Source organism: Cervus elaphus, chromosome 9 (assembly GCF_910594005.1).
Source record: "Cervus elaphus chromosome 9, mCerEla1.1, whole genome shotgun sequence".
NCBI classification, from domain to species: domain Eukaryota; kingdom Metazoa; phylum Chordata; class Mammalia; order Artiodactyla; family Cervidae; genus Cervus; species Cervus elaphus.
The window spans coordinates 61,507,164-61,534,879 of NC_057823.1; the positions used below are offsets into that span (position 1 = coordinate 61,507,164).

The window sequence follows — 27,716 nt, forward strand, 5'->3', positions numbered from 1 at the left end:
CACATTTCAGAACAATAGTGAACCACCAACATCTGGGGTATTTCAGATGCTCATTAAAAATCCATGTTCCTGGGGTATCTCCCAGACCTACTGAATCAAAATTATTGAAGTAAGAACCAGCAAGTTCATTTTCTGCAAGTTTCTCGGGTAACTTCTTTTCACATTCTCCAAGAACCATGGTTCCAGAGCATTGCTTCTCAAGCTTTAGTGTGCATTAGAATCACCTCAAAAACAGGGAGTCAGGGCTCCTTGGCCCCAGAGACTGTGCTTCAGATGTCTTAGGTAGAGCCCTGAAATTCACATTTCATACGATCTCACGGGTGACACTGATGTTGCTCGTCCAGTCAGTGGGTCATACTTGGAGCTCACTGCCTTAGAATTCCTGATCCTGTCATCAAAGAACTCAAGACACTGTGGTAGCCCCAGCTGACTCCCCACCTTCTGGAATCCATATCCTTGGTAAATCCTTCCCTTTTGTGTGGGCTGGACATAGTGATTCACATATAATGAACAAAATATGCAAAACTAGTTGGATGCCACCTCTGAGACTAGTTATGAGAAGACAGTGACTACCCACTCTCACCCTTGCTCTTATTCTTCTCACATGCTCGCTGATGAAGAGGCTGCCATGCTATGAGCTGCCCGATGGCAAGGCCCACAAGGCAAGAACCTGTGGGTAGCCTCTGGCCAACAGCAAGCAAGGCACTAACTCCTACTAATAGCAATGTGAGTGCGTTTGGAAACATATCCTTCCCTAGCTGAGCCTGAGAAGAAGACTACAGGTGTAGTTGATGCCTTGATGGAAGCCCTGTGAGCTACTCTGAGCCAGAGGACCCAGAAAAGTCAAGTTTGGATTCCTGCCTTCTCACAGAAGCTATGAAATAATCAATGTTCCAAGTCACTAGATGTGTTATGCAATGATAGATAATAGAGATGCTTTGTACATGAGCAACCCTGGAGTCGGTATGACCCCTTGGTATTTAACCCATCCTTCAAGTCCCTCATCTCATCTTCCTTATTATTAAGGAGACAAATGTGTGATAAACATAAATGAGCAATATTTAATAATACACACTGTTTACACGTAATTTATGTCATAATGTTCTTAGTGCTCAATTTTTAAGCCATGGCCTGGAGAGGCTTCCCTTGGGTTTTAGGGAGGTTGTGGGGGAACAGAGCCTCAGGGCAGGATGGGGATGGTGCATCCACATCAGACCTCACCCTCTGTGCACTCCACCTGGCCATTCTGAGGCTGTCTTTTGCACTAAGAGCATGGTGAATTCTCACCCACCAGTCCTCGTGACAGGAGGAGTAGCACCTCGACTGGCTGAAGAAAGAGAAGAAAGAAATGACTAGTTTCACTGCTGGCAAGGGGAGGGGTCTTTCCCTGAGAAAAGTCAGTAAAGGGAACAAAGTCCAATCTGCTTGCCTTCTCTCCAGTGCACTGCCTGATTTCTTCACTGATGGAAGGGGACAGCTTTTCTAGGGGCAAAAATTCTCATTTTCTCTAGAACTGTGTGTCTAGAAAGTACATTTCAGGGGCTACATGTGTGGAAGGGCCACAGTCTACTGGAAAGGCTCTAGACACAAAGTCAGGACCCTAATCCCTGGTCCACCATCCATTCCTTATGTGACTGAGATGAGCCCTCTCCCTCTGGACTGTGCTCTTCCCATTCTGAGATGAGACGATGGGCCAGGTCATGGCTTGAACTCCCCAGATTAGTGTCTAAGAGGCTAAGAAGAGAGGTAGCTTCTGACCATGGCAACTGGTCGGAGATGGGACAGCTGTCCTCAGAGGAACAGGCCCCCACCACTCAGCCAGCGTGCCCTCTCTGAGGAGCGCCCAGAGGGACAGCTGTGCCACAGGGGGCTCTGGCAGATGTTGTCCAGCCTGGTCCTAATGACGTCCTGCAGCTCCTCATCACCAAGCAGGACCGCAGCCGCCAGGGCCAGCCAGAAGTACTCGGTGGCATCGTGGGCATCCTAACCCCCAGCATGGGGGCAGAAAAGAGACAGCATTAGCAGACATTTCCAGGAGAGGCTTGGAGGCAATGCCAGGAAATCTAAGAAAACTAGCTTTTGCCTGTTTGACATCCTTTCCCATCTCTTTCTCCTGGTTCCTTGGGGGAGTTCCCTCACCAAGTCCACGTCAGCTCTGTGACGTTGCTAACCCTGGTGGCCCTCCTCCCCAGGCACAGGGATGGCGTCTTACCCAGACACAGACAATCATGAAGCAGCATCACCCTGGGCACAGAGCTTTAGGTATAAGAGTATGACTCAAGCTGACTTGTCCCAAGTCACTCCCTGAGACCTTTCAAGTGTGACCTAAGAGAGAAAACGGTCCCTCACCCTTTTAGATGGGGGCTTGAAGCTGCGAATAATAGGAGAAAAGGCCAAGTAACAGAGAGAAGTAGAAACATTCTAAGCCAAGAAATACAGAGAGAGGTCCCCACCTCTCTCTCAGATCCATGATGGCTTCTGGCTACCAGCTTCCAGCACTACCTGAAATTAAACTTATACCTGAATTTCCCAGTTCCTTGAGCCAATAAATCTCCTTATTTGCTTAAGCTAGTTTGAGTTGAGCTCTTTCCCTTGCAATACCTAGAGTCCTTGCTTGATGAAATCAAACCATACACACTTTGTCCTACTTCCTGGGAGCTGTGGATCAAAGGCAAGATTGCTGAGGGGAGTTCTTCACTACCCCATTGTCCCTCCCTACATGGTTGGGATGCAGAAAATATGGTTCTTCTGGTGAGACTCAAAAAGATATGTCTGGTTCTCATTAACCCTCATAAGGCAATAATAAATTCAGACCAGAAACATTCTGGCAAATAAGAAAAAGACAGCAGAGCTGCCCTAAGGGTCTGCAAACAGAAGCCACTGTTTCTGTGTGAAAAGAGTAAAGATTCTGCTGAAGCAGAGAGAGACATCTGGTAAGGGAAGCCAATGTCTAGGGACAAAGTTCGACGGCTAGAATGCAACTGAGAATTATAGACCACACACATAGTTCTATTAATAGAAGTCACTGGAAAAATAAGAAGTTCTGGATTCAACTCCAGAAGAGCAAACAGGAGATCAGGGCTAAGATCTTCTCAGGACCTAGGCATGCTTACAATCTAAGACCCTGCATGTTATTATCTCAAACATGCCAACATGTACCTAGATTTCATCTAAAATATAATTTATAAAACTTCTTAAGAAGTGAGTTGCAACTGACTAGTTCATCTATAACATTTTTCAGACATACAGTTAGGAATTAATTTTAATTTTGAAGCTTATAGTTCTTTTGTTTGGGGGTCTCGTGTATTGTTTAGGTCTCATATATTTTCACAGGCCCTGGAGGAGCCCACAGGCACTAGAACATGTGCCCATAGTATCTGATAAATGAAATGGGCCCAGAAATCCCAGCAGGGCAAGGAAAGAGAGGAACATGTCTCCTTAGCAGAGATGGGAGCCTCTTTGAGGTCTCCAAGGGGGGCTAAGTGGAGACTGTCATTGTGTTCCCAGAGGAGCCACTCCCCACCCTATGAGACAACACTCCCCAGTTTACCCCTCTCTACTTTACCCTGAAGGCTCAGGGTCAGGGAAGAATATAACTGGACAGCAGCTCTCAGACAGCCTCGCAAGCCTGTTTCTTACCTTCAGCTGGTAGAAGGTGAGTTGGCCCAGACGATAATACACCTTGGCATAGTATAAGGCCTCCTTGGGGGTCTGTAGCCAGGGTGGACAGAGGGACAGAGTCTTCAGGTAGCAGTCCTCAGCCATCTCATACATGTGCAGGGAATAGTACACAGTGGCCAGACGGTGGAAGGCCACCAGCTCCTGCCGCTGATCTTCTAGAAATTGGAAGACTGAGAGAGATATCCTACAGCCAACACCTTGCATCATTAGTTCACTCATTCATTCTGTACAAGTTAGAGACCCTTTCACTTTTAACTTATGCTTTAGAATCTTGGGGTCTAATGGGTCTATGACTGGTTTTGCCTTTGGTGGATTTATTGTTTCAATAACTAACTCCTTTAACGCAAAACATACTTTAAAAGAGAACAAAGGCTTCCAATTGTATTTTTGGAATATTCACAAGGTGGCTGTTTGATGTAATCTAAAAACATCACTTTTAAGCTTCAAAAAGCCAAAAGCCAAAGCTAAAAGAGAAGAATCCAGCTCTCTGATATGGAAATATCCAGTGATGCGGAATCGCATGAAAGGGTGAATATATCCTCCTTTCAGCTTCCATCCAAGGAAGGATAAAAATGCTCCAGAGGGAGCTGCCTAGGCCCTCAAGGTCTTCCTAAGACCAGCAGACAGTTGCACAAATAAGGTTTTCTGCAGTAAAGGAAGAGCTAGGAAAAGAAGAGAGAGCTCTGAAGTGCAATTAAACACAATAAAGTCCAGTACCATCCACATCTCATGCCCTTGAGAATGCCCAGAAGTCCCTTCTAGAATCATCACAGAAGACTCTATTTGCCCTTACATCTAATCAAGCATCCTTTAATAAAACCTGCTTTTCCTCAAGCACCAATAATTGAGATGAGTTTATCTTTTTATATTCTGCATTTTTTTTCTGTTTTAGTGACTTACATTGTTTCTCATTAGCTTTTGTTGTAAATGCAAGCTATTTCAGCTACTGAGTGAGTTAGGTTAATGGGAATCTGACTTTCATTTGCATTTCAATACCATACGAAAATATGCACCTGACTAATAATCAACTAATTAAAAAGTTAAGGCACAGTGCTTTTGTAATAGGCCATTAGTGCATAGGATAGGATAGATTACCATATGTGCATAGGATAAAATACCATTTACCCTGGACTCAGAATAATACCAACGATACTAACTATAATAGTGTGCACAAGTAACACTTATCAAGGACTTATTATATACCAAGCACTGTGCTGTGGGTTTCAGCTGGATTATCATTGGTCTTCATAACAACTGCACGCTATGGATGTCATTTTTAATCCTGATTTGCCAATGACAAACTTGAGGCTTATAGACATTAAATTAGGTAACTTGCTTACCTGGGGGCTCCTTGACACTTTGACCTAAAGTTTGAACTTATGGAGTCTGACTCCAAGGGTATGCTCTTACACCTTTGTTGTCCCTCAGGGAGTGTCACCCCCTCCCATTCAGTACCCCAGATAATTAGGACCACCTACCTGCAACTGTGCTGAGTCTGGCTGCCAAGGTAGCAAATTCCAAAGCCTTCTCATAGCCTTCCAGGCTGATCTGCAGCTCTGCCAACTTGTTGAAAATCCGGAGCTCGGTTCTCACTGTCTTCATCCTCCTTGCTAAGGGAACAGCCCCAGTCTGAGAACAGAGGCACAAGGAAACTTACTCTAGCCGAGAATTATTAACATATACCATATTCTAGGAGGTTATATTATATGTTACTGCCAGGGAATGAGGGATGGCAATGACTGAAGCCCAGGGGGAGATGGCACTTCCCATGCATGGCTTTTCTCAGCTCTCTCTCCTGATCCTTGCTCTTGGTTGCTCTCCCAAGCCCTCAGAGGTGGAGGAACTAGAGGGTCATCAGGCTACCCTGAAACTGAGAGCAGGAAAGAGAAGACAACTTTCCTCAAGGCCACATGGGAAGTTACGCACCTTCCAGTTATACACTCCCTTCGCACCCACAGTGCTAATCTACTAAGTACATACATGGAGTATGTGCATAGTGTCTGAGAGTCCCCAGGAAATAGTCATTTCTATTATTTTTATTATGAATGTTGGGCAGGTCACTTCATCTCTCTGAGCCTCAGGTTTCTCATCTATAAAATGTATATGACCAGGAGAACCTCAAAAATCAGAGACATGTCTTTCATTCGCTCCTAGCACAGTGCCTGGCACATATTGCTGGCTTGATGAATGTTTGATGACTGAATAAACAATTGAACAAGCAAATGAGTAAGTATTGGAATAAGTGAAATTTTAGGATCAAATAAGATAACAAAGTTTCCCAAACTTCAGTCTGTAATGAGCAATTATGGTTTTTTACATATCTACTTAACATATGGACATTTATTTAATTAATATTATTTCTTAAATTAACTGTCTTTTATTTTCTTGCCTCATTCTTTGCAATAATATCTGTGAAATCATGAGTTTGATGAACTGGTATTATACATTTTTAATTTTAAAAGTATATTTTAATACATAATAAAACATAGTAAAGCAAAAGTGTTGATCCATAGACCAGTCATCTCCCACCATGCCATGTATATAGAAACATTCTGGTCAACAAAGACGTGCTACAAACTGTAAAGTACCATGCAGCTAAAAGTTGTAATTATTATGGTATGTTCTCTCAGGAAGAATACTTTATTTATCAAGCCCAAAAGTGATAGAGTTTATCAGCTCCTTCTTTGAGAGCCTGCTGGACTTAAGATAGGGAGAGCGTGTGGGCAGACAAAGAAACACCATCAAGAGAGGGGAATGGGGCCTCAGGCCAAAGTCCAAGTGAACCTGCCTACATTTGTGCCACAGCCTGGCTGGAGATACTGCTGACTATGTAGCCCATGACTCACTCGGTAATACTCCACCGCACGATGCCTGTGGCGAGTCCCATTGAAGAACACATCACCCGCTTCCTCATACAGCTTGAGAGCCAAGGAGGGCTCCTCTGACTTCAGGGCTTTCTGGATGGCTGTCTGGGTGGGACAGAGACTGCTGTCAAAGGCGGAGAGAAGCACGTCGAAATGTCCACAGGCCTGGCAAGAAGGACATCCTGACCATCTAGCTTAACCCTCTGTTAAGTCCCCGGAACCTTAAATTGTCTTCCGTACTCATAAGGCTGGTAAGAAGCCTTCAGAATTCCCTAGTTCTGCATTTCCCCTTTGATGACATGGAGATGAGATCATTTGATGAGATGATGAGTTTACTTTGACAGCCCTAGAAATGGTTTTCAGCAGCACAAACATCTTGTAATAGTTGAATATTTATTTTAATGTGTTCAGAGAAAGAATGTTAATAATACATCAATAGATAGCTAGAGGGAAACTTGTACAACACAGGGAGCTCAGCTCAGTGTTCCGTAACAACCTAAATGGGTGGAATGGGGAACGTGGTTGGAGGGAGGCTTAAGAGGGAGGGGATATATGTATTACAGCTGATTCACATTGTTGTACAGCAGAAACCAACACAATATTGTAAAGCGATTATCCTCCAATTAAAAATTTTAAAAATTAAAAAAATAATACATCAAAATCTCTGATTTTAGATAGCACTGTTTAATGTAAAAAATTAAGCTGATATGAAGTTGAGTCAAAGAAAAATAAATAAATAATGGTACAGAGGTAGTGGATATGGCAAAACTATAAACCTGATGTATAAATGACTGAAGTTTGGAAAAAGTGATTTCATCCAATACGTACAGTTTCCAGATGGAGAAACAGGCTCAGAATAAGGAGTTTTCAAGTTTACATCAATAGTTAGTGGCAAACAAATGCTAGTGTCTTTGGTCCCATTACCCTTCTCCTGGCCCCTATGATCTCTTTATCTCGAACAAGCTATTTAATTTTGCACCTAAACAAAATGTGATGAAGACATAGAAGAGAAGCATGTACCACAACTGCAGCACAACTACTGTATCTCAAAGATCCTTAGGTAGAGAATGATTTACCTCAATGGGAAAGACTGCGGAACATCAAGTCAGGTGGCAGTCTAGGGTTAGGGGTGTCTGGGACCAATTCTGGTCTGTGAATTACAGGGCCAAGGTCCCTCAGTTATTTTTATTGCATATACAGATACACAAAAATAGAGGCAGTGAGATGAAATCCTGGAGTCAGGAGTTCTACTACCAAGCAATGAACAACCCCAATAGCCCCCTCTGGGCCTTTGTCTCCTGGAGAGAGAAAGACAAGACCGAATTGTTTGTTCTCTGATAATTCCTCCACCTCTAAAATCCCAAGGCTAGAGAATAGAGTCTGAACGAAAAAACTTTTTAAGTCATACTGCTGGAGAGCAGTTTTAACCACTTACTAGCTATATCACTTTAGGCAAGTTACTCAGCCTCACTGAGTACTGTCTGTAAAATGTAAATTTCAATAGAAACTTGAAACAACATCCTGCATGTGAAGTGTTTAACAAAGTATCCCATGCAAAGTAAGACTTCAAACATGTTATACAATCATTATTAAGACTCAGTGGAAGCAAATTTGTGTGAGTATAAGTAATAGAGTAAGGGAGTTGGGTAAAGGGGAAGAAAATGAAAAATGGGAAGGAAGTGAAGATTAAAAGGCATATTTTTGATAGAGTACTTCTTATCTACCATCATAATGTCAGTATTGTGCAGACAGTGATAATGATGATGATGAAATACCATTTATTAAGCATTTACTAATTCCCATGTACTTAGTAAATGTTTAAGTACATGTGTTTACTATGCAAATGTTATACTTAATATTTACTAAAGACAGATCCCCTCATGAAGAAACTGAGGCTCGGAGAGCTCAGATAAGTCACACAGTTCATAATCAACGGCCTTGTGATTTGATTCCAGGTCCATCTTCCTTTAAAGCAGAGGTACTTAATCTATACTATGATATACTACAGATGTTAAAGGTGTACAAACAAAAAAAAACATAAGAAAATAATAATGTTAATACACTGCAAACATCAACCTTCCTTACCTCCCTGAAGTCAAGCTGTGTGTTGAGCTTTAGAAAGATGGATAAAAGTGCCAAGACAGATGAGCAAGTCTCCCATCATGTTGAGAGCTCACACATGCATATGGAACTCAGGGACTAGCCCACAGCTGCTTGTTTTCAGCCTATCAGACTGCCCTGGTTTCCACCTTTAGTCCAGGGAGCAACCCAGAGTTGACTGTCCCCCAAGAGCTTGACAAGAATATCACCTCTCCCTAGTTCCAGCTCACCACTTTGGAGGGTACAGCTGCCCCCATTCCCATGGTCCAGGCCAGCAGATAAGCTCTGCTGGAGACCTACCTGCAGGTACAGCTCCACCAGTTCATCTTCCTGCATGAGGTAGTGGAGTCGCCCAGCCCCAAGCCAGGCCTCAGCAGCCTTGTCTCTCTCCCCCAGGTCAGTGAAGATACGCAGGCTCTCCTTGATGCAGGTGAGGGACCTCCTGAGGGAGCTGGGGATGAACATGGACTCATAAGGTATGAGGGCTCAAAGAGACCCAGAGTCATTCAGCACAGGAGGACACTGAAGCTCTGGTGGGTAGACAACATTATTTCAGATCACACAGGGAGATCTGCCTAAACCAGCTATGATCTGGATCTGCCTAAACCAACTGTGAGACCTTGAGAAAGTATAGAATCTCTCTGTGCCTTGGCTTCCCCATCTGCAAAATGGGGATATAATTGTACCTGCCTCAGAGGATGGTTATGAGAATTAAATGAGATAGAGTGTTTAGAACAGTGCCTACCATAGAGTAGGCACTTGATAAATGTTAAATGTTAGTTATCATTTTTATGATTACTGGCCCATGATCCAACCATCTTTCCATGACACTATAACATTTTTCATAAGAACTTAACACAGTGAATAATAAATGCATACTTATTGAGTAAATGTACAAAAGAATGACCATAGTGGTAACTGTAAATCATTAGAAAGATTTTGATGTTTGTATAATAAGAAAATCAAAGAAGGAGGAAAGTCTTGGTGTTTAACAGACTACTCTTCAGTTATTTGGAAATTGTTCATGTAGAAAACTCTTCCCCTCACGTCAGGGATTACTTCAGAATTCCAGAACAAGAAGGAACACTGGGCATCACCAACTTCAGCAGTAACTAGAATCATCTAGAAACTCTTTAAACATGCATCCACAGGCAAAGTCATCACCCCAATGTGTTGACATACCATGCTAGCCTGGTACACTCTAGCTCAGGTAGCAGCATTTTGTCAAAGCTCCTTATCAGCTACATATTGTGACTCTATTGTGCAACTTGGGTTGAGACTCTCTCCTTATTTCATAGGGAAAACAGGCCCAGAGATGGGAAGTGACTTGCACAAGACTGTACACCACACTGGGGGACAATCAAAGGCCAGAACTCCATTCTCCTGAGTCTCAGCCCAGGACCCATCCCACAATACCCATATTCTTCATAGTGTGACTCATGACTCACCTGTACCAACATTAGCTGAGAGCTTATTAAAAACAGACTCCCAGAGATCTCTCAGACTGACTGAATCAGAATCATCACAGTAGCAAGCCAGGAATCTGAATTTCTAAGACACACCCAGATTATACTACTGTGCACTGAAGTCTGGGAAACACCAAACCGTGGAAATCCTTCTAGGAACACTGACCATTACCAACTAAATCTGTAAATAGTTAGGAGGTCCTTATCAAACATGGTTCCATCTCATGATAGGCAACCCAGGCCCCAGGCCCCTTGTGCACAGTGATGGAAATAAGTATTGTTTGTGACTAATAAGGCCCTGATTCATCTTGGCAACGAGGCAGCTATTAGCCTTTAGAGAAACTGCCAGACATTTGGTCCTTGTAAGTCCTGAGAAGAAAGAACTCTAGTTCTCTGATGCCCTGCTTCTGATATGACATTTACTGACATTAAGGATGGGCAGTGGCCACTCTCCGTCAAGAAGCAGAATGTCAGACTTGCTCCTGGGACTGTGCTGTGAGCCGAGAAGCTGCACGCAATGCTGAGGTGGTCACCAACCTCCCTGGCCTGGTAACCACAGGCCTCCTTCACTACAGGAAGCCCTGACCTTTTCTCACCCACTCTGCACCCCTTAAATGCCAGCAGGGATAACAGGTTCTACAGGCCTGGCCTCCAGTGCTCCCCTACTCCCACTGTAACAATTAATGAAGACAGGACCCTACATCTCATCCTGGGAGATTCTTGGGATATGGTTATCTTCTCCAAACCCCCAGGGAGCAAGATGTGGGTTATCACAGAGAAATGAACTCACAAGAAGGTATTTTGATCTTAGAATTTTTCTCTCTGAGCTCACTATGACTGTGAAAGAGAGGAGGTCAGCATTCCTCAAAAATTACTCCAAGGGGGAAGACAGGACTTAGAGAGACCCAGATGCTCACATAACTCTATCAACACTCTATGTGCATGGATTTTCCAAAGACCACTGCTTCCACCAAGACTTATACCTGATTCATGACTCCAGTGTAAGACAAGCACCTTATGGTCTAAAGTTGGGAAGTGGTCTCCAGCTTCCTTGGTTCTTTCCTACCACCACTCACCACCCCATGTATTTATATCTACCAGTGGCTACGCCATATCACCCACGAGATGAGTCACTAGCTTGGCCTGGAATGTCCCAGCATGCCAATTCCTCTAGTCAACACCTGCAGGTTCTAGGTGTGGCTCAGCTCCCAAATCAAAGAAGTAAGGAGAACAGCTGGTGGAAGACTATGAAATCAGTCTTGATCCCAAGTCTCATGAATTCTGGCCAGCTATGCCCAGGCCCTGCCATAGTATCTCCTTTTCTCATTTTTTTCTGCCCCCAAATTTCAATCTCTGTGTATGAATCCTTGTTTCTTCCTTCTTGTGTGGATATCAGTCATGTGTCTGTGGTGAGATGACTTCAGTACACCTGCATTCCCAGACTTCCTCCTACCAACCCCTGCTGGGGTTTTCCAGATCCCTGCCCTGCCTGGATGAATGTTGGACCTCTGGCCAGAGCCCAGCTTCCACTAATTGGTCTTATCCAATTTCCATAATAAGAACTGCCACTCACCAGGCGCTGACCCTGGGCCAGGTGTTGGGATACAAATTTTCAGTACACATCCTCTCATTTAATCCTCAAGAAATCCCCAGCCATGAAAGTTCTTAGCTCATTTTGCAAATAAAGAAACCCAGGGGTCTTTTAAAAAACTTGTCCATGTTTGCATTCCTCATTTCTAAAGCTTTATGTGTAGCTCTCTGCTATTTTGTCTTTAATAACAGCATGGACTGTAATTGTTACTTATGATTTATTGAGACCTTAGCATGCATTAGGGGCTTGACACGCATAATTTCATTTAATCATCACAACAGCACTAAGAGAACAGTATTATTATCATATCCATTTGCAAATGGGAAAAATAAGGCTTTGAAGGGTAGGCAATAAAGACCAGGTAATAAACTCTGTTTAAACAAGGATCTAACCCTGAGAATCAAACTCCAGAGCCCCTCCACAGACCCTCAAACAGTGCTCAATTTCTGGCTCAGAAACCAACTTGTGGAAAGACTTTTGCTTCTTTTGCCACTTTAACAACTTCAAAATTTTGAAGGACAGAAAGCAACCTCAAACCTTGAACAAAGTGCGCCCTTTGGAAAAAGATGGCTGGTGATGTACATCCTAGGCTTGTGATAAAAGGAGAACATGTCAGCAAGTGCAATTCTTTCCTTGTTTATGATTCCAAAAATGTTAGGGATTGCTCATATTAGCTACACTGAAAACCAAACATTGAAGCATTTTTTTTTCAGTTCCACAGGAGTAAGATGCACAAGAATAAGAATAAAAGCCATGAAAAATGACTTCTAGGCATCTAGGGATTGTATTGCATGCAAAGAATCGTTACTTTGAAAAGGCCTGTTGCATGCAAGGCATTTCTTTCTGAAAAATAATATGCACATTCTTTGTGTCTCTTAGCACCATTTATGTGATACTTGCAGTGAGTATGTGTGTAATATCTATTTCCTGAACTAGATGATAAGCATTATCAGCTCAGGGACTGGGCTGACATTTGTCAGCTTTTAACATAGGGTCTGGGCCATAGTACATGTTCAGCAAGTATTAGTCGAACTGATCCAATAGAACCATAAAGTTCTCAAGGAACCCACCTGGTTCAGCTCTAGAGCTGAGTCTATGGACAGTCTAAAGTCTATATTGTGTCACCTTGAAACAGAAGACAAGACCCCTAATGACCTGTCTCATTGAGAGAATGAAAGACTTCATCAAACTAGATTCTGTAGTCATTACCATGAAGGCAAAGAAAGCAAGACTCAAAAGATATACTGAACAAAGGGAAAACAAAGTATCTCAAGACAAAATTCTGAAGGCTGAACCAAAGTTTTCATCATCTATTGCCCTCCCTTCCTACTCACCATCACTGAACACTAGAGAAAACCTTTCAAATAGGAGGAATGTAAATGAGCAGAAAAGCAGTATGGGTAGTGAAAATCACTCACTCTTCCTTCCTCATAAGGTCATCATGAGATTGCACATTGGCTGGTAATCAGTGCAAGCTCTGTTACTATTATGACCACCATTTTCAATATGGATGCTGACTGTGCCAGTCCAGAGGCCCACCTGCACCCCCATCTAACCTCCACATCCCTCCCTGGGAGGTAGGCTATAGTCTTCTCTCTCCTTTAGTACCTATACCCAGAGAAACATCAAACTCGGTCCGTTAAATCTACAGAATGTTTTTCAAATGTGCCCTCCCCTTTCCATTGCTACAGTTAGACCCTTGGCCCCAAATGGTCTTCTCTTACCCTTCTCCAGTTTTCAAAATCTTTCTCATCCCTCAAAGGCATCTTTAAATGCTATCACCTTCATGAAGGTGATCCACCAACCCTTGGCTGAAAGTGTTGTTTCCTTTCCCTCCAAACCTGACCCAGCAGATGCCTGCCATCTCACCCATGAACACTTCCTGCCTTTGCCTGATATGGCTTTGAGCTTTGTAAGAATGGAAATCCCATGGGGAGAATTTAGTTGAAAAAATGTATCCATTACATCAAAACCCACTTAATAAATTCTTCCTAGAAGTCAGTGCCAGGAAAAAATTTGCTCCAACAGATACATTTGTTTATATATTTTTTTATCAGACAGTGGGAACCTCTTATGGTTTTTCCCTTTTTACCTCAGCTACCAGAAGCTTAGAGCTAAATTACAGTAACCACCTCCAGGTGCATGGAAACACTTGTTTATCTATTTCTGTTAGCTGGTCTTTGTTCTATTCTTTTTCAAAAAGGCTTTGCAGGAGTAGTTGATTTATACATGCTAAATAAATAGAGCATTATAGCACATTCTCTCTGACAAACTGAGCATCCTGAAAAGGGGTAGACATCTCATGCCCACACAAATATGTATGTCTCTCTGTTCTACGCTAGACACTAGGTCTGCCCACTTGGAATTTACAGTCACTACATCAAGACCTTCTGAAGCTACTTCAGAGTCTTTAAAAATCCCCAAAAGTTTAGGTCTCTGATCTAGAAGGCCCATGACTTTAAGAATCTGCCTCCAAAACTCAAGACTCTTTGGAGGCAGCAGGAATTCTTATACTAACAGGGCCATTACCAGTGTAGCATAGCATAGCTGGCTCGTCCTAGACATAACATTTTAGAACTAGAAGGCACCTTATTCAATTTAACCTTATAAAGGGGCAACCAAGAGGAGAAATGACTTATTTAAGGACACGTTATAAGCTCATGGCAGGCTCAGGTTTCCTGACTCCCAATCCAGTTTCAGTCTCTTCTCTCACTGCTCTGTGGCCTCTGACTTCCAGACACTCCTTGGAGCAGCTCCAGTTCCACACCTTCCCTTCTCTCTATCTCTCCCCACACCTAAGAAATCCAGTGGTCCTTCATATTGCCTTAAGAAAGGCCTCTGCACTCTGTTGACAGCATCCAGGGCTTTTTCTCTGGCTTTTCCCTTAGAATTTCAGTGGTTTTTTACAACTGGAGGAAGGAGGAAGACTGTGAGCAAAGGATGGCAGTTGGGTAGGTGATCAATCACTGCACAGCAATTAACCTGAGACTGAAGTTGCACACAGGGGAGGGTGGCAATAAACCTGACACATATTTGCCACCCATACTCCAGTCCCTTAAAAGTCAACTTTCCCAAAGCCCATTCTCACTATGTGCTACCATGAATATATGACTATCTCATCTCTAAGGTTAATTTAAGCCTACCTTCTGGATCTGCTCCCAAGCTATACAGATTCCTAAGGTGTTCAGAACAGAAACAGAGTGGGGCTGGGGCCAGGCTTCCTGGCCCCTCACAGAGTGCAATGATCCAAAACTCCATTCCTGGGACTAAAAATGGGATATTTGGAGGATACCTGATTCTTGTGAGAAAGGGAAGAGATGAGGGAGAGGGAGACAGAATGGGAGAAATAAAGACAAAGAAAGATTTCATTATCTGATTATTAGTGGTCTGATTTATCAGGTACCCAAGGTTACCATATTGCCTAGAAAAGCAAAAATTATCATTTAAATGCTTTTTCCTCAATTACTTCTCTTTGCTCAACCCTGGCAATCATCTCTCTGCCACATTAGAAGTCATTCATAATTTTGAATACAATGCTACAATGCTAATCTATTGCAAAGTGAAATTAAATATAAACCATGCAGAGTTTAATGGAATCAATTAAAGGCTTGTTAGAGAGCAGAGCTGCAGGCCATGCCACTGGCAGATGAGGATCAGGCAGATCTGATCAGTGAAGAGACAGAAAGGAAAATCAGCAAGAGATGGCAGGATAGTTCACTTGAGAGTAATTTAAATATCAGGAGTGGGGGGAAAAAAAGCCTTTGGGTAAAACAGTTACATTTTGGGATATTTTTGAAAAATGAGCCTTTCTAAGAGAGTCCCAAAAAGTCAATCATAAAACACTTCTTTTGTTATGTTTAGTTTATGACTTAGAGCACAGCTGCAGTTATAACTTTAGCTTCTTAACTAAAAAGTGAAAATAAACTTAGTTTCATCATTTCCAGTTTCATTTTAAAGGTAAGTTACCAATCAAAATTTTTTACTGTGAAATTTTACACCCCTGTTTTCTGTGCATTTATTTACTTTGTGTCCTTTCTCCAATACCAACTGTCCTCAGGTAATGAAGACCTCCTGAGGGTTCCATGGTCCTCAGTATAATAATTGCCACCTCTCTGAATTATGCACCCTCAGCCACATCCATTTGATAAATTGTTAGAGAAACACACAGGTAATTACTTATAACACAGCCAACGTGATCGAGCCTTATCAGGTACTGTCCAAGTGTCCCGTGTGCATTAACTTGTAAGGAAGTGGAGGCATGGGCAAGTATAAAAATTGCCCAAAGTCACACAGCTAATAAGTGATGGGTGGCACTGAGTTTACAATGTGTGGTGGCTGCAAAGACCATGTTCTTTTCCATGATGCCATAAACACATCATGTACATTTGTACTTAACTTTGCGAGGGAAAGTATACTGATTCTCCTTAAGGAAGAAAAGATGTTTCTAAGAGCGTCCTTGAGCCTGAACTCACCTGGATGTATTTAGGTTCCGATAGAGCTGTCCAAGGGACTCCAGCAGCCTCCCCTCCATCTCCCGGTCTCTGAGTTGCTGAGCCAGCGTCAGCCAGTGCTCGTGGTAGGTGATGCATGCCGCGGGGTTTGGGGACACAGAGCTGTAGAAATGGCAGAGGGATTTGGTGACCTGAAGCTGACCTGAACATAAAGCAGGAACATGGATGAGATGACTGGAGATAGGACAAAGGAAAAAAACGTCCTCTAACACTTTTCTCTTAAAGCATCTCAGCAGCACAGGACATACTCACTCTTCAGGTGTTGATGCCTTAAGCCAAACAGCAGTGCCATTTCATAACAAAAGCGGCCACTGGCCAGCTGGCGTCCATACACCTGGACCTGGGCCAGCCAGAGAAGCACCTGTACTAATTCCATGTCTGTCTCCATGCTGGCCTGGAGTGTAGAATAGAGTTTCACAGACTGTAGAAGATAGTTCCTGGCTGGCTGCTGAGGCCAGGACTTAAGGGTCAGATGGCCAAGATTGGCCAAAGCCACTGCCTGGTTGCGCACATCCCCCACCTCCTGGGCTCTGTTCAAGGCCCGAAGATAGCTCTTGGCTGCCCTGTACACCCGGCCTTCACCTTGAAGTGCAAGTCCCATGAGGTTATAGACCACTCCTTTGTGGATAACACTCTCTGTCTCCTTCAGGGAGTATAAGAATGGCTCAAGGATGTCCAAAGCCTTCTTTGGCTGGCTGGATAAGAGATAGGCCCATGCCAAGCAGAGGGAAGACTCAAAACCTTCCTGCTCACTCAGCAGCTGGCCTAGCCTCAAAGCTTGGCTCAGGTAGTGGATGGCACCATCAGGAGACCTGTGTTGGAGGTACACTTTGGACAGGATGAGACACAGGACCCTCTGGGTGCTCCAATCTGCCTGTTCCTCACAGTAAGTCAGTGCCTGCCTGAGTGCCGGGCAAGCCAAGGAAGAAACTTCACCCCAGCTTGGGGAGGAGATGCCAAGGAGCTTGGTGATGTTCTGCAGGACCAGGTGGACCTGCCAAATTGGAAGGGTCATCTCTTGGATACTCTGAGTTCCACGCAGCCGGGCAGAAGCCACTGCAAGGTGTGGCAGATATTTCTTGTCATAGAGAAAACTCAAGATGGTGGTTGCAGCATCTGAGGTGGAAGGGTGTCCAGAGAGAAGCTGCAGGCGCTCAGCGAAGGGCAGGACCTCGTCATGCCGGCCAAGGCTTAGGAGCAATCGGATGGCCAGAAAGCAGGCCCTGGCCTCCAGGGGGCAGCTGCCTGACACGATGCCCTGTCTCAGCACATAGGCCACCACATCCAGCTCGCTCATGGCACTATACTCCCGGTCAGGCAGGCAGGCCAACAAGGTACCTGCCTTCTCCAGCAAGGATGAGCCTTTATGCCTCAGCCTCTGCCTCAGGTAGATGGCTGCCAAATTGATGTACAGGGCAGCCACCAAGGATAGATCCTTAAATGCCCCATTGAGAATGTGGATGGCCTCCTCAAAGTACACCCTGGCCTGAGAGAGCTTGACCTTCCTGACACTTAGCCGACCCAGGAGGAAGCAGAGCCGGGCGTGGGCCCAGGTCATGTGGCTCCGCTTGGCCCACTTCCTCGAGGCCTCCAGGTAAGCCATGAGCTCATCCTCCTCAGAGTAACTATAAAAGGAAGACGTGAGGAAAGAGAAGGAAAAATCATAGAGGCTCTTAAAGTGGTCAGCATAACCCTCGTGATCCAGAAAAGCCAATAGGGGGGTGAAGTTCTCAGCCTCCTCCTCCTCCTGAGCGGTGTTCAGGTTCATGAGCAATTCTGGGTCATCAAGGTTATCAGGCTCTGGCAGATGATAGGTGTCTGAGGCAGCTGAAAGGAGCTCTTCCTCCAGACTGGAGTCCTCAGAGCTGCTGGACTGTCTGGAGCCCACAGCCTGATGCTCCTCCCAGGCTCCACCAGGCCGGGTCTCCTTGAAGCCTTCGGACTGGGACACTGTAAGGGACAGGCAGAATTGAGCAACACTAAGTACCTGCAACTATGGTGGCCAGCTCTTGGCAAGAGGACAGGATTCTGTCCCACAGGACTGCAGGTCTGGTTCAGCATGATCTCTACTCACCGCTCAGATCGTTTGGAAGACTTTGGATGGATTCAAACCCACCTGGATAGAGATGAAGGACAGACCCGAGTTAGGTCAGAATGGTCCGGCATGCCTATGCCTGCATGTGTTCCCTAGACCAGTGGCCCCTTAGACATTTTGTGTTTCAGACCATCTGCTGTCCCTAAGGTACAAGACAGCACTTCCCTTTCACCATCAGTGCTGTGGGGACCTAAAGATTATCTGGTCTAACCCACTCACCATACAGTTGAGCAGAGGCAGAAATGAGAAGAGAGTCAGAGAAGAAAAGACAGAAACAGGAGCTCTGTGCCAAGAGGTGTGAGTGTGCAGAGCAGGGGTGATGATGGAATCTGAAGGCCCAGATCTTTCAGTGAGTTTATGACAGAGCCGTGAACCAAACTCCATGGGCAGCACACCTGTGGCGTGTGGCATTGCTTCTCGTTGCCATGTATACCGCCCTCCTTCTTCCTTCCTCTGTCATCCACCCACTCAACAGACAGATTCAGTGTGCACAATGTGCTTTGTAAACTTGATAGGATGAGGTGACCAAATGTCAATAATTAAGAAAAGAAGGTAAAGAAGCATCTGAGGTTCCTAAGTCTTGTTCCCTGAAGTACTTTGGTGGGATGAGGTGGGAGAAAGCACAATCTCTAGTAGTTTTAGACATTTTGAATTTGTAGTACTTGCAGGAGCTCTAGCAGTGAATGAAACAGATCTGCAGCCAAGAAGAAAAGTGGAGACTTGCAAACATGGATTTGTGACTGACACTAGGTCACAAAGAATGTCTCAAAGTCCCAAAAGAAGGATTTGAAAGGAAAAGCAAAGCAGGTGGGGGAGGAGTGGTTAGAGGGGATTTGCGAATGAGCTGGGAAAACATCAGCATTTTACTGGCAGATGAGAGCCAATCCAGGAGACTGGAAAGGCACAGAGAAAAGAAGAGTCATGGAGACCAGGGTGGTTTATGGTGCAGCCATCTAACAAAAGTGACACAAGTGAAACAAGTGAACAAAAGTGACAAGATAACAAAAGTGAACACATTTCACTGTGTTCAAAAGTGAACAAAAGTGAAATAAGATAAGGTGAGAACCAAAAAGATGACCTTGGGCTTGGCAGCAAAGAAGTTGATCCCCTTGGCCAAAGTAGCCACAGTGGAGCTGGTGGAGGTGAAGGCCAGGTTCATGCTCCATAGAACAGAGCTGCTAGAAAAAAGATTCTACCTCTTCCTGGCAAAGAAGCAATAACCAGCCACCTGTGCCCCCACTCTGAGCTCTCCAGTGAACTTTGAGGGTAGCAGGTCCCTCACCAAGTCAAGCCTCCACTTGCTATTCTCAGGAGAAGGTTTCTTCTGTGAGTGTCATTGAAGGTACTTGATATCTGCAACCCCCAAAGGTCCTACAGCCAAACACAGCAGAACTAGAGAGCTGGACTCTAGGTTCCTGCACCTGTCCCTCACTGACGTTGTGGGACACCTGCCTGTCTTACTGCAACCATTTCTCTTGGGGCCAGGACCCCCAAGAACACAAATAATGCAGGAATTACCAAAAAAAATTAATAATAATAATGCTTCCTCTCAGAGAAAGAATTACAGGGCATAGGCCTTGGGGGAGTTGGAACTTACCAACAGGATGCCCCTTCTGCTGGTTGCCTTGGTGCCAGGAACAACCTGTGAAGCCATGAAGTACAGCCCAGCACCCAGCAGAGATGCACCCTTGGTCTGTACATAAGAGCTAATGAGCTGCCTGAGACCTGTCCCTGGATCTCCCTCAACCACTGGGTCAACAGTTGGCAGATACCCTGGATCCAAGTCTGCAGCCACCCCTACCTCCAGAGCAGGCCACTAATCCTTGATTTTCAGACCTTGGCTCCTGACTACCAAGCCGCATTCATAACTTCAGCTTCACGGTTCAGCTGGGTGCAGCAGTGTGATCTGCCTGTAGTAAGAAAGTGCCGCCTGGGCTGGTGCTGATACCTGGGCAAGGCGCTAATCACAAATGTTCCTGTGCCTGGATAAAGTTTTCAACTCCCACTTCTGCTCCAGAGGCTAGCCTGTGAGTCCTTCTGCAGAATCTCTGGCCATACCCATGAAATGTGTGCCATCTAATGTGGCCACAAAGGAGTGGATGCAGCATCCCCATCACTGAAGAGATAGGAGAAACGGGAATCCTTCCTCAAACCCTGTCAATGTATGAAGCACTTCTTGACACAGAGCAAGGGACCCCTCACAAAGTAAGGGAAAGGAATGTCATTCATTCATTCAGTCAGTCATTCAGACACCGCTGAAAACTGTGCTAGGTACTGAGGCTCCTCACTCACCCAAGGCTGACATATTCAACAGTCCAAAGTCATTTTGTGTCAGGGGCACTGTGGTGAAGTAGGAATTGTCCTGACTAGAGGACAGGGGAGGGCAGTTCTTATCCTGGCTCAGGCACTAATTCCACTTGGGCCTCAGCTTCCTAATCTATAAAATGATAGAAGTCATTTCTTAGGTCTTTCCAGTTATAATGGTCTATGGCCCCACCTTTATTATTGTGGGGCCAGACCTACTTCAGCTCTAGGGGGAGGACCCTCAGCCACAACCCAGGAAGTTTTCTTCTCCAGTTTATAATGGAAGGTTCAATATGGCCAGCCTCCCATTCTATAGCTGAGTTGATTTCATTACATCTCATACTTTATAGGCACCAAGTCCCTTGTGACTCTAGAATCATCTGAAATCCAAAGTGAAAATGCTGCTAATCATATATGACCCAAGTCATCAACTGAACTGTGGTCACAGCCCCACATACATGCATGTGATTAGACTTAGAGATACTGTACTTTTTGGTTAGGAACAATTCCTTAATCTTGAGGAGCTTGGGCTTTCTTGGGGTGGTGGGGGGCAGTTGAGAAGCAAATACTCACTAAGCTGGTAGACAGATGTTATGTCAGTCTGAGCAAGTGTGCGGAGGAAGCTGACACACTCAGCTTTCCTGTCACTTCCCAGGAACCCCAGAGAGCATTTTTCCTCATCACTGAAAAAGGCAGAGTTCTTGCTCCTGTGTTGAGGCAGAAGACATGGACACAGATCAGTGCAAGGTTTCAGACACGACCTCTTCTCTCTTCACCCTAGAATGCAGTGAAGCACACAGAGGAGCCATCAGCCTACACAGCCAGAGCTGAAATCAGACTCCTCATCTCGCTGCTGTATAATGCTTTTATTTATACATCAAAGAAGAGCTGGAGGCGCCTCATCTGTGCAGAACCGACCTACATGGTGGCTGAAGAAGTGGCACATGAAAACAACCCTCCAATTAAATCTCCATCTCTCAAGAAAAACAAAATCCCTTCCTTCAACCCCTACCCATTCTGTGAGACCACATGGTGACCATTTCTAAGGAAAGAAACAGGAACTGGCTGTCTTAAATGCAAGGGTTGGAAAAGGACCATTAAAAGATGTTTCTTTGACAGATTATTTCATGAAAACACTCAGGACTGATGACACAGTTTAGAGGAACAATGGAGAAAGCTTGACTATAGTCAGAAGAAACCTTTCACAGCTGATATTGACATCAGATTCCATGACACAGCACAACAGTGTTATGCACCATAAAGAGAGGGAAAGAAGGCGAAGGCATGGGAAACGGGTAGAAGGAAGGACAGGGGGCTAGAAGAAATGATTATAAATAATAGAGCTCTGTATATTCACTTTACTCTATAAACTAACTGTTAAAACCAATTTGTTGGCTAGATACCTGTCATAAAATCAAAGAACATGAAAACCAGAAGTGCTGTGGAAAGTATTCAGTCCAGTATCTATCTAAACAACATTTAATATCTCTTTGTTCCCAATATTTTTTTCCATTTATTTTTATTAGTTGGAGGTTAATTACTTTACAATATTGAAGTGGGTTTTGTCATACATTGACATGAATCAGGCATGAAGTTACATGTATTCCCGATCCCGATCCCCCCTCCCACCTCCCTCTCCACCTGATTCCTCTGGGTCTTCCCAGGGCACCAGGCCCGAGCACTTGTCTCATGCATCCCACCTGGGCTGGTGATCTGTTTCACTATAGATAATATACATGTTTTGATGCTGTTCTTTCGAAACATCCCACCCTCGCCTTCTCCCACAGAGTCCAAAAGTCTGTTCTGTACATCTGTGTCTCTTTTTCTGTTTTGCATATAGGGTTATCATTACCATCTTTCTAAACTCCATATATATGTGTTAGTATACTGTAATGTTCTTTATCTTTCTGGCTTACTTCACTCTGTATAATGGGCTCCAGTTTCATCCATCTCATTAGAACTGATTCAAATGAATTCTTTTTAACGGCTGAGTAATATTCCATGGTGTATATGTACCACAGCTTCCTTACCCATTCATCTGCTGATGGGCATCTAGGTTGCTTCCATGTCCTGGCCCAATATATTTTTAACTTCAGAATCCAGTTTTAAAACAAAAATAACTTGGAAGCCCAACTGTTAATACCAGCTAATACTTTGTGGGGGGTGTTTATTATGAATCAGATACTCATTTAATGCATGTAGTTGCCCTATGATGCATATACTATTCTTATCCCCTTTTTACAGAGGAAGAGACTGAGGTACAGAAAAATAAAGTCTGTGGTTAGGTAACCATAAAGCAGTATGTAAGCGGAGCTTCTTTACTTCAAGCATGGTTAAGGGAGGGGCTGGGATGCAGTGCCATGGTCTGCCACTTACCCATTATCTCCATAGCTCAGGATAAATGCAGTTTGAAAGTCAGTCAATTTAGTAGATGCTTCTAGTTGAGAAAACTAGCCACTAATGTGAACTGCTCAAGGTCACAACTCTGATTAGAGGTAGAACTGGCACTAAAGCTTGTCTTGACATCTACAGCTCTTGACACCATACTTAAGTCAGTCAGTTCAGTGGCTCGGTCGTGTCCAACTCTTTGCAACCCCATGGGCTGTAGTATACCAAGCCTCCCTGTTTTATGGAACCCCTACCTCTCTGGCTTGACCTCCAGATTCTCCCCAGCAGTTTAAGATATTCCATCCTTAAAAGAGCATGTAATTGAATTCTACATCTAAACTCATTTGAGATAAAAAAATGATAAAATCCCATTCCTGAACTTACTATTTCATTTACTCTTCATAACAATCCTATGACATAGGTATTTTTACTCATATTTGTAGATGAAGATTCAGGAAGGTTTAGTGACATGCTGAAACTTACAGAGCTGCAAAGTGGTAAAGCTGAGACGGAAGCTGAGGCCTTCTGCCTCTGTGTCATTGCCTATGGCTAATATGCTAATGCCCTGCGTCCCAGATACTTAGAGAGAGTCCAAGAAGCTTGACAAATTACATTAGGGTTTGCCAGCATGGAGATGGACTTAGAAGGAGTGTGGTAGGGCTTCCAGAAATACCGCAGGCTGAAGCACAGGGCTACTTGCCACCATATACACAGGCAAAGCATGGATAAAATCTGATAAAGATAAACATTTTAATATAGTCTTTAACTTTAAAGAGAGAAAGGGAAATTCCTGGGAACCAGAAACAAAAGGAGAAACCAAAGCCAAGTTGCTAAGTTAGAGCAGATGGTCCAGAGATGCTGGCGGTTCTCAGCTGGGACACTGGCCCTCAGAGGTGGGGCTGACCTGCTAATACCACTTAGGGACAGAATGTGACTTTGGACCTGTGTGAAGCAGGGAAGCTGAATGGAGCTCCCAAAATAGCTTTGTGTTCCCTATGGCCTAAAATCTAGAAGGGCTGCAACTTCTATAAAAGGGGACTGGAAACGTCTCATAACCTGCCAAGAACATGCTTTCTGTCTGTCTGAGTGCCTGGAAAAAATAAAACACCTAGGCTTACATTATTAGAAGGTGTGGGATATGAATTTACACTGCACAATGTAGGTACCCTATCAGAGAACCAGATCTGAACCACTGAGTTTCTAAGTTTCCAGGGAAAGCAAAGGCCAAAACTGCTCTGCTGGAATGCTTTCTGTAGTCAAGGCTTAAGGCAAAGACCATCTTTTAAAATGTTGAAAGTTCATTCACATAACTGAAAATACAAACCACACAAGAAAATGAACCATTAAAAGAGAGTCAGTAAGTGCACAAATGGGTAGATCAACACTACAATAGAACTAACAGTAATCTGAAGATAATTTATAATAAGCATGGTTAAAATAATGAAATAAAAAGAATGAATAGAACCTACAATGAAAATATGGTACTACAAGAGCAGGAACAGCATATGTGAAAAATAGTAAAATACAAATTTTAGAAGTGAAAATAAAAGCATGGACATTTGGGACCATATGAGTAAAGTTAAACAACAGGTTTAGTCACAGCGGAGAAGAAAATTGGTGAAACTGAAGAATGTTCTGAGGAAATCATCCAGAATGTAGCCTAGCATTGACAAAAGATGAAAAATATAAAGGAACTGATTAAGCAAGATTGAGAACAGAATGACAAGTCCAACATACCTCTAACAGGAATTCCAGAAGAGAGACTAAAGAGAATGAGAGAGAGGCAATATTCAAAGGAAGAATGACTGAGTATTTTCCAGAATTGAAGAAAGACATGAGTCTTCAAATTGAAGAAGCACACCAAGTCCTAAGCAAAATAAATAAAAATAATACAATTTAAACATGATTTCCATTTCATTAAGGTTATGAGTCTTTTTGGATTTTCTATTTCTCCTAATCATTCTTTCTGGATTCAATTATCAATTAATTAACTATTCAAATCATGGAATAAAAGAGTTAAATATAAAGGATAAGAACATAAATTAATGAAATAAAAGCAAAGTAGAAAAATTATAAAGGTAAATACGAAATTAATGAAATAGAAAACAAACAATAAAGATGGTAAACAAAAGAAAAACTGGTTTTCTGAAAAGACTAATAAGATTGACAAAACTCTGGCAAAATGGATTTGAAATTTTATATTAATAATTAATTTTCACTCTACACTTTGAAGATATTGTTCTACACCTATGTAAATGATCATTCAAGAGTATATTTTAAGCATCTTAAAGAGATGGAGAGCATTTACCAATTCACAGATCTCCACTGAAATATCTACCTAGAGGTGTACATGATGGAGAAGGAAGAAGACAACTTGCTATAAATAATAGAATGTATCAAAGCTAGACATACTATGCTACAATTGCAAAACATCAATAACAAAACAAAACCTTAACAAAAACAAGATAAAAGCTACCTACTGCAAAGAAATGGTTATGAAACAGCAAACTTCTCATCAACAAAAATAGATGCCACAAGAAATGGAATTATAAAGAAGAAACAGACAAACAATAAGAATAAAAGAAGGGATTAAGAAATTTTTTAACATTTAATACCATGAAATATTGGCTTTTCTCCTATTCTCTTATATCTGGTTTCAAGTACATTAATCTTTCAATCTTGTTTATTTTTAAATTTAGGCATTTAAGTATATAAATTTCTTGTAAGTAACACTTTATGAAAATGAACTATATCTTTTACAACATGAATAAATCTTAAATTTATAATGTCAATTGCGGAAAAGGCCAGTTGTAGAAAAAACATTTATATAAAATTTCAATACACAAAACCATAGTATTTTCATTTATAAACAAATGTCAATTTTTTAAATGTATCAGAATAAGGACTGGAAATTTCAAACAGTGTTGGCCTAAAGGATGGAATCAGGATCAGAGGATGGAAGTATGAGGGAGTAAAAGGCATCTTCAATTATATCTAAAGACTTTTTTTCACTTAAAACACACACAAACTCAAACACAAACACATTAAATGTTTAAAAAAAAAAACAAAAAGAGCACAAATGTGACCTTCTGTCACTCTCAAAAGGGTGATAGTCTTTAAAGCCACTCTGGTCAAATACAAAGACTGTATCTATTCAGACAGACCTGCCCAAGGTTTAAGAACGGGTTTTCCAGCTACTATTGCTGTGAAACTAGGTAGCTGATGTTGAAATCTGAGCTATAAAAAAAGAAACCCACAAAAATTTGCTTCCATGGATAAGCAAGATCCTGTTCCCACGTGTCAGAGGCATGAGCTAAATTTGACTCAGAAAACAGCTTCTGAGAAATTTCATTGTCAATACACAGCCAATTTGGTTAAATCAAAAAATACATGTGTGCATAGATGCATACATATGCTGTAGTAACACTTCAGAGAATAAAAAACCAGCAATGGGAGGGAAGCTGAGAGGAGAGGATGAAGACTTCAGCAAATGCTGGGCCATCTTCAGAGACCTGACCCCAAACGAACACAGACTAAGAGTGACACCCAGTGGCCTGATCACAGGGACAGCACAGCACACAGGGATGCTGGTTCCTGGTCCACACAATGGCTGCTGCAGGCGGCAGGTTGTGGGGTTTTCATCTAATTGCTGTGTTTTGAGAGTGTCTGTCAGAGAAGGCAATGGCACCCCACTCCAGTACTCTTGCCTGGAAAATCCCATGGATGGAGGGGCCTGGTGGGCTGCAGTCCATGGGGTTGCTAAGAGTTGGACACGACTGAGCGACTTCACTTTCACTTTTCACTTTCATGCATTGGAGAAAGAAATGGCAACCCACTCCAGTGTTCTTGACTGGAGAATCCCAGGGACGGGGGAGCCTGGTGGGCTGCCATCTATGGGGTCACACAGAGTCGGACACGACTGAAGTGACTTAGCAGCAGCAGCAGCAGTCTGCAGGTCCTTGTGCATGCACTCCCTTGATGGGGCCCCTTGATTGGATGGGCAGATCTAAGAGCGGGCCTTGAGTTTGGAGGGTTGTGCTTCCCTCCTTGCACAGAGGAAGGCCTCCGTGACCATCTGCTGAAATGAACTGACTCCTTCCCTGGTCACTCATCGTTCCCTTCCTATCACTCCTCATGTTGTCTAGGCTGTCAGAATGTGCTCTTATGGGTTTTTGTGTTACTAGGAAGCCCTGAAGCTCATCTGCAACCTTCACAGAATGGGACAGGACCACTGGGAAAAGAGGCCCTGCTCCAGCACATCCCAGACGGTCTATCTGTCATACTCACATTGGGGAATAAGAATCAGGATCTATGATCCTGGTAGGGACAAAGCCCACTTCTCCTGAGAGCGCTGACTTCCCAATGAACCACTGAAGCCCAGGAATGACAAAGCCGATGATCTCAATGCTTTCTCCCTGGTGGAAATTCAGCTCATCCTTTTCTTCCCTCTCATATTCCTTCCAGGCCTTACATTTTCCTCTACCTGTGGGAAAACAGCACACAGGTCAACCAAATAAGGCAGAAACAGCTGAGCCACCCACTAGCTTCCAATGTAATATGAAATGAAGTGTTCCCAAGACTTTAGAACTTTAAGGACCAGTGAAATTTCTCCCCCCTCTTCAAAAAAAAAGAAAAAGAAATTGGCAGGAATGATCCAGGGTAACTGGCTATTCATTTGGCCAATCTAGGAAATTCAAAAAAGGAACTACCATCCAC

General features: G+C 43.4%; 1 protein-coding gene across 2 annotated transcripts in view; it reads right to left on the bottom strand.

Annotated features, from left to right (window-relative positions):
- Positions 1-1,040: 1,040 nt before the first annotated feature.
- Positions 1,041-27,716, bottom strand: part of SH3TC2 (SH3 domain and tetratricopeptide repeats 2) — a 57,048-nt gene continuing 30,372 nt past the window's right edge. The window contains exons 8-17 of one of the 2 annotated variants that reach the window (XM_043913225.1): positions 27,288-27,483; positions 21,186-21,319; positions 18,288-18,329; positions 16,466-18,163; positions 16,175-16,355; positions 8,946-9,096; positions 6,528-6,650; positions 5,160-5,310; positions 3,640-3,836; positions 1,041-1,983 (exon numbers count right to left, since the gene is read on the bottom strand). In XM_043913225.1, the coding sequence (XP_043769160.1) occupies positions 1,792-1,983; positions 3,640-3,836; positions 5,160-5,310; positions 6,528-6,650; positions 8,946-9,096; positions 16,175-16,355; positions 16,466-18,163; positions 18,288-18,329; positions 21,186-21,319; positions 27,288-27,483 (3,065 nt within the window). In that variant the 3' untranslated portion in view covers positions 1,041-1,791. Of the gene's footprint in view, positions 1,984-3,639; positions 3,852-5,159; positions 5,311-6,527; positions 6,651-8,945; positions 9,097-16,174; positions 16,356-16,465; positions 18,164-18,287; positions 18,330-21,185; positions 21,320-27,287; positions 27,484-27,716 lie in introns of both variants that reach the window. The other variant, XM_043913226.1, reaches the window with a different exon arrangement.